Source organism: Mustela lutreola, chromosome 15 (assembly GCF_030435805.1).
Source record: "Mustela lutreola isolate mMusLut2 chromosome 15, mMusLut2.pri, whole genome shotgun sequence".
Classification (NCBI taxonomy): domain Eukaryota; kingdom Metazoa; phylum Chordata; class Mammalia; order Carnivora; family Mustelidae; genus Mustela; species Mustela lutreola.
The window spans coordinates 10,029,391-10,038,333 of record NC_081304.1 but is presented as its reverse complement, the minus strand read 5'-3'; the positions used below and the strand labels follow the sequence as shown (position 1 = coordinate 10,038,333).

The following is an 8,943-nucleotide window of genomic DNA, read 5'->3' as shown; positions in this document are numbered from 1 at the left end:
GTTGGACTCGCGGCTCCTCCGCGCACCGCAGGTTCTGCGGGGAATTCGGGCGTGGGGGCGGGGTGGCGTGCAGGGGGCGCTGGGTGGGAGCGAGGGGAGAGGGAGACGCGCCTGGGCTGAAAGGCAACCCTCCCCGCCTGCACACGATTCGCCCGGCCCTGGCAAAGGAGCACGCACGGCACCGCCGCCCCCGAGCAGAGGGAAAGGGAAGTGTCGGGCTCGGAGAGGGCTAGGAAGCTTTGCCCAAGGCCACGCTGCAATTAGGCAGCCGCAAACGCCCGGCCGCGGAGCTTCCCACCTGCTGCTGCTGTCCCAGCTGGGGCGCCACCTCCTCCTCCCCGGCCGGGGCCGGACTTCCAGACCCGGCTCGGAGGGCGGAGGGGTGGGGTGGGGTGGGAGGGGGGGGAGGAAGCGGCGGCAGGTTCTCCTCGCTGGCAGCGTCGCGGGACGCGGGTGTAGCATCGTCCGTCCCCTCCCCGCCGCGGTTCCCGGGGCCGGCCGTGCAGCCAGGAGCGCTGCGATTGGCTGGCCGGGGCCGCGGGGCGGAGCCAGGCGGGCCGGTATCTCAAAAGAGCCCAGGATATTGCAGAGCGCACTGGAGCCCTGGCCAGCGCGCAGCCTTCCCCGGCGCCGGCAAGCTGGGTCTTGGGGATTCTGGTTTGCTTTGGCTCACTCGCTTTTACAAACTACTGGATCTTACATGCCTCTGTACCCCCCACTTCCACTTCATGTCCCCATGCTCCTGCGCCAGCAACAGGTAAGGGCTGCTGTGTGTTTTCTTCCCTCCTTGTCTCCCGCTGCCTGGGTGTCCTGGGGAGTGGACTCGGGCCGCCCGCCGTCCCCAACCCTACCCTGCACCGCTGCTCCAGGGGTGCCCAGCTGTCACGCTGCTGTAGCGCTTCCCGACGCTGCGGAGTCCCAGATCATGTCTATAGAGTTTGTGTGCGCACCAGAACATCCCCAGAGCTAAAAATACTGAGACATGCTTGGAACAGTTGAGCAATAGGAACAGATTTCTCCGCAGCATCTGTTTGTGCTCATTACTTCCAATGCACCAGCTGTAGCGAGATACTGAGTTTGGAGACAAGGGCGAGGGAGCCTGTGTTCGATTCTTGCTCGAAGGAAGAAAAAAAAAAAAAAAAAGGCGGGGGCTGGGGAGTGCTTCTAGAACACTGGTCTCAAACCTAGGCCGACTTGGGACTCAGCCCTAGTCTTGATCCTTCGCGTCTTTTTTTTTTTTTTTTTTCCCTTTGTCATTGCTTCAAGTGTAGCGTCGAGTTCCAAACAGAGCGAGCGTCTCAAAGTTGCTTTGCTGGGGAAAGAGAGCGCGAGCCCGAGTTGGATTTGAGCCCGAAGCCCGCAAAACTTTCACATCCTATGGTACTCTCTCCTAAGCAACGTATTATTCTTAGTAATAATAGCATTAATTCCTAAGTTGAAGACAGCGTGGTTTCAGGAAAGCACAGTGGATTCTGCAAAAAGATTGCATCATAGCATAGACTCGTCATGACAATTGAAAAAAAAAAAATCGAGATAGGAAATGGGCAGTTTAATGTCTGAGCCTGGATGAGTCTTACCAGTGCGATGGTAACTAGGATACTGCTGTGAATCCTGGGGGTTTTCATGGTCTTAGAACTTACCTGTTAGGAAACAGGGCATTGAAAACGTGTTTGGGGTATGCAAAGAATGCATATTGCCTTTTATTACTTGCTTTCTTTTCCCATTAATAATCAATACGCTGTTAGATTTCCCTCTCACTAATCAGTGCCCTAGGTCGGCTGTATATTACCTGTACACTTGTTAACATTTCCCAGCTCACTTACACCCCCCACCCCTAATGCTTTATTTATATTTGCCAATAGCTGGAAAAATCTCAAGGCTCAGGAGTAAGAGATGTTACTACAGGGATGGTGAGAGGGGTCAAAGTTGGGGTCAAGGTCATTTAACGTTACTTTTAACCCATCTCCCTCCTGTTTTGCCTATACTTTCTTTAAACTTATTGGTATCCGTAGGAATATTTGTTCTAAACTCCTGTGAATTTGGCCTTTTTTTTTTTGGGCACACCATATTTCTACTCTCTTCTGATGCCCCAGGTGTAGCATCTCTGGGTAGCTGTAAAGTCCTTGTATGACTTCTCAGTAGCATGGAAGATTGGCCACATCTTTACCTGAACAGATAGACTGTTGCAGGGTTCTTTTTGTTTTTGTTTTTTAAATCACCAGATACGTGTATTTCTCAGCATTCGCAAATGCTGAGTGATGGTCCGTGCACTGCTGAATAGAGATTTTAAAGTGCTCATAGAGATAAATGCCGGTCCTCTGCCCTTCCCTTCTTCCCCCTCCCCCTCCCCTCTGTTTACTGAGCTCCTAAGAGGTTGCTTTGCTAGCAGTTGTGCCCACATAGCAACATGTGCCCAGAGCACACTCAGGCTGGTCTATATGGCGTCAGCTGGGGAATAACTGCTCTGAACACTCATTAGCAGACCTCTGTCGCAGCCCAGCACACTTTCTTTTACGGTCCTTATTTGCAGTCCACAAACACTCTCCCCCATTGCACACCATGACCGTATTATGAGATACATTTATCCTCATGTATGTGTCATAATTATGTTTTTCTAGTTTCCTATTGGAGATATTTCCTATATGGGAAAAAAAAAATATTTAGATGCACTCTATACAGTGTTATCTCCTTGACCTTGAATTGATCTATAGGACTCTCTCTCTTTAACATCTACCTAAGACTGAAATGGCTGAACTATTTTTTTCCATTGCTTATGCTTAATTTTGGCTCAGCCTATAAATAGTCTTAACATGAACAGCACCACATGTAGCCTCTCAATTTCCCAGAAATACTTTCTACCTCATGGGTGATAGCCTGGGTAAAATGATTATTTGTATCTATGAGATTTACATCAGGCCCTTGAATATTTTGGCGGAGAAGGGAATTTACACGTTGTCCGTCAAATCAGTTATGGTTTCTCCTGAATTGCACCCATCCAAGGAGTCGGATCACTTAGTGTTCTCATCTCCTTTCAATCAAATGCTTCTCAAAAGAACTCTTGAATATAGGCCTAAAATAAAGTTGCACAAAAGCCCTATTCTGAAGGAAAGTTTTTTGTTTTTTTTTTAGTGAGAAAAAAGCAGGCAAGGAAATTTTCTGCTTGCCTAAAGCCACTTGGGCATGTGAGCAGGTCAGTAAGGAGAGCGTTCTTCTTCATGAACTATTAAGACAATCACCCCAGCAGACTGGCAGGTTCCAGATTTTTGCTATGTAGTCAGCTCCCCAAAACTCTGAAGACACGTAATGTGTGTGCACACATATACACACACAATCTGTTTGGGAGTGTATTTATTTGAAGTGACAGAAGCTTCCACTTTGCCAGAAAAAATCCCCCCCCCCCCTTTCCAGGCAGAATGGTAAAATTTCTAAATGATGCTCCGCATGTGGAACAAATTCTGTCATTAACAGTGGAAATAAGACAATAAGAGTCATTCAATACAGGCTCTTTTCAAAGTTCTAAAGGCAGGAGGCTCTTGGTAGGGAACTGGTATTGTGTGTTTTATGGAATTCAAACAAAAGTCCTGGGGTCACGATTTTTGGGAGGTCGTAATTCAGTCTTTAGATTTCATATGGTTGTTATGCTTTAATCTGGAAAGAGTGCAGAAATAAGTCAGAAGAAATTTGAAACTGTCTACTCACGGTCCCTAATGGTAACTCAGATGGAAGGGTTGTTTTGAATCATGAAAAGGGAATTTCTTGGGGTCAACTTATAAGATTCTGAAGTCATGCAGACCTCAGGATACAAGCACTATTTAAATGAGGCTTCCCTGCCTTCCCCCTTTTTTGGAGAGTACACCTGCATCTAGTGTTCTATTATTACATCTCTCAAGTTTTGTGCAGACATCCTCGGCAATTTCATATGAGCCCAATAATCTGAAATCACTGTTAAAAAAGATTCCTCCCATGTCCAGGATCTAGAACCCTGAGGGATAGGAATCTTATTTCTTTTGTCCAAGTACAAACTTCATAAGGAAGCAGACAAAACATTGAAGCAGGTGGAAGACTGGGAAGGCACAGTAACTTCTTTTTATAAAGTAATTCAAAGGCACTTTCAAATCGGGCATCATTTACGTGTCAAAAGCTGCCAAAATGTAACACACATTGCAATTTTCACAGATGACTAATCTCAGGAAAAATGTGTTGGGGCACATTCTTGCATAATAACTTGGATAAGGAGGGAGAAGTGAAAAGACTGTAACAAGGCATTTTCAAAGACAATGCACCTTACCCCTCTTTAAGGGGGTGTTGAGAAACGAGATAAATGATTTGCGTGATTTGTTTGCAGGTGGCTCTGCTGAAATTGGTTAACTACTTGATCTCAATGTGGTTTTGGGGGAGAACGAAAAAGTGGAGTCCTTGTTATCAGGACTTCAGCAAATTTCTGCTCCTTTCCGTCTGTTTCCCATCATCCTCCTTCACTAGAGGAGATCGACTGGGTGGCTGGACGAGGGGAGAGTCACTGGTTTTCCGTTCTATGCTGTATTCATTTTGTTAATTTCTGTTTGATGCAGGGAAACACTTTGGACTTTATCTTAGACCTTTGTGAGTCAAGGAAAAAAAGTGAAAGAGGGGAAGTTGAAGTAAATAAATCGCTTTTCTCGAGGTTAGGATGAGGCTAGAGGAGAAAACTGAAAACTACTGTTTGTTCACATTAGGTAAAGGTGAGTGCCTTCTCCATGGGAACATAGAGCAGACAGCAGTGCTCGAAGTGAAAGTAAGCTGACTGACAATTATGATCCAGTCCCACAAAGTTGTCTCTGTTTGGGAAAACACAGAATTGGACCCACATGAAATGAGTTCCTGCCTTATCTCAGTTCGCTAAAGACCTGGTCCTTTGGCACAGAGGTGCTTACTTCCTAGCCTGTCATTACACATGGCAGTCCCATCTCTGGAGAATTTCAGGACTCATCGCTAGGCAACAGACTCGCTCTTTATCCCCCAGAGCAAACCTACGCCTTCAAGTCAGAATCACTTGCACTAACAGAGATGTTATCAGGCATTTCTGCAAAGTGGCTGCTTGTAGTGTGTGAGGTGATGAAACAAGCCCAAACAGTCTTCAGAAACTGGGACCGATTTCAGATCATTATAAGGGCTGTAGGCTCAGTTTTTTTTTTTTTTTTTAAATTATCATTTCAACAAAATGATAATTTTGCCTTCTGATTTCCATCATGTCATCAAGGGCTCCGGTATTCTCCCATAATGCACCTGCACCTCAATTAATATTAACATTCTGCATTGATACGAACTGTTCTCGAGACATGTTGAGTTCTCAAAGCCTTGTGACAAACCTTGGACTAAGCAAGTCTTTCTTCTGCTTAGTAACTTGGGACCCTAGCAAGTAGGGGAAGCCAGAGAGAGAATAAGAGAGGTTTATCTGTAAAAATGGAATCTCCTAGATTGCTGGAAACAATAGGGGGAAAAGAACCCAAAATATTGATTGAAAGACTGTCCCAAACTATGAACTCTCCCATGTGTAATAACTTTATGCTTTTAAATACATAAGAATATTTTTAGGGGATGAAGAAATGAAATACCTTATAATTTACTGCAGAGTATTTTTATCTGTATCTGGTTATATTTTGCTAGGAAATGTCATTACTTAGAGAGCAGGACCCATTATTAATGACTTCTTTGCTAAAGAATAATGTCTTTTTTTGTTGTTGTTGTTGTTTTCAGGACATGCACTCTGGATGTCAGCTGAGTTACTGAGGTAGCTTTGCATGTCAGTAGACAGACCTTGGTAGACCCTCAAGGCTCCTGGAAACCCCCATCTCTCCTTCTTCTTTTTGTGTGTGTCCTCACTGAACATTCAAAACTGTTTCTCCAAAGGGTTTTGCAAAAACTCAGACTGTTTTCCAAAGCAGAAGCACTGGCGTCCACAGCAGAAGCGATGGGCAGTGTGCGAACCAACCGCTATAGCATTGTCTCTTCAGAAGAAGACGGAATGAAGTTGGCCACCATGGCGGTTGCAAATGGCTTTGGGAATGGGAAGAGCAAAGTCCACACCCGACAACAGTGCAGGAGCCGCTTTGTGAAGAAAGATGGCCACTGTAATGTTCAGTTCATCAATGTGGGGGAGAAGGGACAACGGTACCTTGCAGACATCTTTACCACGTGCGTGGACATTCGCTGGCGGTGGATGCTGGTTATCTTCTGCCTGGCTTTCGTTCTCTCGTGGCTATTCTTTGGCTGTGTGTTTTGGTTGATAGCTCTGCTCCATGGGGATCTGGATGCGTCAAAAGAGAGCAAAGCTTGTGTGTCTGAGGTCAACAGCTTCACGGCTGCCTTCCTTTTCTCCATTGAGACCCAGACAACCATAGGCTATGGCTTCAGGTGTGTCACGGACGAGTGCCCGATTGCTGTTTTCATGGTGGTATTCCAGTCCATTGTGGGCTGCATCATTGACGCCTTCATCATTGGCGCTGTCATGGCGAAGATGGCAAAGCCAAAGAAGAGAAACGAGACTTTGGTCTTCAGTCACAACGCTGTGATCGCCATGAGAGACGGCAAGCTGTGCTTGATGTGGCGGGTGGGCAACCTTCGGAAAAGCCACCTGGTGGAAGCTCACGTGAGAGCCCAGCTGCTCAAATCCAGAATTACTTCGGAAGGGGAGTACATCCCCCTGGATCAAATAGATATCAACGTTGGGTTTGACAGCGGAATTGACCGCATATTTCTGGTGTCTCCGATCACAATAGTCCATGAAATAGATGAAGACAGTCCTTTATATGATCTGAGTAAACAGGACATTGACAACGCAGACTTTGAAATTGTGGTCATTCTGGAAGGTATGGTGGAAGCCACCGCCATGACCACACAATGCCGGAGCTCCTATCTGGCAAATGAAATCCTCTGGGGCCACCGCTATGAGCCTGTACTCTTTGAGGAGAAGCACTATTACAAAGTAGACTATTCAAGGTTCCACAAGACTTATGAGGTGCCTAACACTCCTCTTTGTAGTGCCAGAGACTTAGCAGAAAAGAAATATATCCTCTCCAACGCTAATTCATTTTGCTATGAAAATGAAGTCGCCCTCACAAGCAAAGAGGAAGATGACAGTGACAATGGGGTTCCAGAAAGCACCAGTACGGACACACCCCCTGACATAGACCTTCACAACCAGGCAAGTGTCCCTCTAGAGCCCAGGCCCTTACGGCGAGAGTCGGAGATATGACTGCTTCCTTCTCTGGAATATTTACTTTAAAATAACAGTCTGTTGGTCAAAGGCCCAAAACAGTTACTCAGACGACGGTACTGGTGAAGAGGTGGGTCAAGGCGAGTGACCACAAGGGACCGAGGCTAGCACGATGGTTTCCAAGAAAGACTGTAAGCTCGGAGATGGACATAAAGCACTCATCATGCCTCCCCTCCCCACCCCTCCCCCCCTCCCCGTGACCCAATGGCACATACATGTTGTAGAATAAGTTATGGGGTTTTTATGTTTTGTTTTGTGTTTTTACAAAACTTGAACTTGCAGGCAAGCCTTGGTTGGGTATTTGACTAATCCAGAATGCTTCTCTTTAGGGAACAAGAATGTTTTTAATGGCATAACAAAGGCAAGACTCTGCCTTAATTTTTGAAAAGCTGCTAACTACATGAACACGAATTGTATTTTTGTTGCCGTGTAGTTTTTCTTTCGTGTAATTTAAAAGTCAGTGTTGAACTTTGTTGAAAGCTCATGATATGTGCTTCAAAGTGGCAAGTATTTGGCTATTAAGCTGCCAAAATGAGAGCCTGATTTTTTTGAGGCCAGTAATTTGTTTGCTAGAATTGATTTTTCTCTCTCTCTCTCTCTCTCTCTCTCTCTTTGGTTACATAAGGGCATTATGTAACACTAGCCAAATGGTAGCCTCTGGGTTTTGTTTTTTTGTTTTGTTTTGTTTTGTTTTGGTTTTTGGTTTTTTACTTCCATGTTGTTAATGGGTTATCTCAAATTTTAAGTTAGACTACCTAAAATAAATACCAAAGATAATGCACATTTTTGCACAGTGGAGCTTAGACTAAAAAGAATAGAAAGCCCCATGGCTGCCTTGAAATCAAGAAACAATAACTTTGAACCTCAGCAAGACCTTGAACTCCCCTCTCCTCTTTCACCTTACTCAGAAATAGAACATCATATGCACAGAGTCTAGTCAGTGTCCTGCTTTTCCGATTTCGCTCTTTCATGCAACTTGTTTATGATGGGGGAAGAAGAAATGTGAATTAAAATTCACACATATGCAATCAAAATACCTTCTCTTTCCTGCTTGCTAAGACTGGCCAGGTCAACGCACAAGGTGAGAGAAGGTGATGTGCTCTTAGATTTTTTTGGATTTCCCCTTTCTGCACATTCCAAAATGTATTCTGTAAGACTTAGGTTGGAGTTAGCTGGTTCAAAATCTGAGCTACCCAACATGAAAGACAGACAGGTTTAAACTCTTGTGACTGAATACATTGCCCCAACTGTCAGGACATTTCCAGCTTGATTTCCCCTTGGAGAAGATGCCACGCCTGGCCTCTAGGCTGGTTCTTCCAATCAGCCTGTCTGGAGCGGGTCCTCCCACATCTGGGAGGTTGCAGATGTCAGTGGGGGAGCCGGGGCAAAGTGTGGACCAACCACTTTGATGTAACACATCCGCTTAAGTATTCGGGAGGGAGAGGAAAGTGACTTTTTTTTTTTTTTCATGGTAGTGGGTAGGAATGAAAATGTCACAGTAATTTGGGGTCAACAAGAGCCATACAAAATATAACACAGCCACAGGTGGAGGAGATAATGATCTAAAAGGGTTATTTCTACTTTATGGATGCACATTTGAGATGGGATCGGAACTGACTCTTGTCACCTGTAGAGCCGAATAGCAGGTTACTAAGGACACATTGTTTTCCAGAAGTCTGTCCTGCCTG

The 8,943-nt window shown here is 45.5% G+C and overlaps 1 protein-coding gene across 1 annotated transcript; it reads left to right on the top strand.

Annotated features, from left to right (window-relative positions):
- Positions 1-560: 560 nt before the first annotated feature.
- On the top strand, positions 561-7,943 carry KCNJ2 (potassium inwardly rectifying channel subfamily J member 2). Its single transcript, XM_059148608.1, has 2 exons — positions 561-757; positions 5,737-7,943. Exon 2 carries the CDS (start codon positions 5,951-5,953, stop codon positions 7,232-7,234), a length of 1,284 nt encoding a protein of 427 aa, XP_059004591.1. The 5' UTR covers positions 561-757; positions 5,737-5,950; the 3' UTR covers positions 7,235-7,943.
- Positions 7,944-8,943: the final 1,000 nt, after the last annotated feature.

Excerpts from the sequence above, each read along its gene's own strand:
- KCNJ2 (XM_059148608.1), top strand. The coding sequence starts at position 5,951 with ATGGGCAGTGTGCGAACCAACCGCTATAGCATTGTCTCTTCAGAAGAA.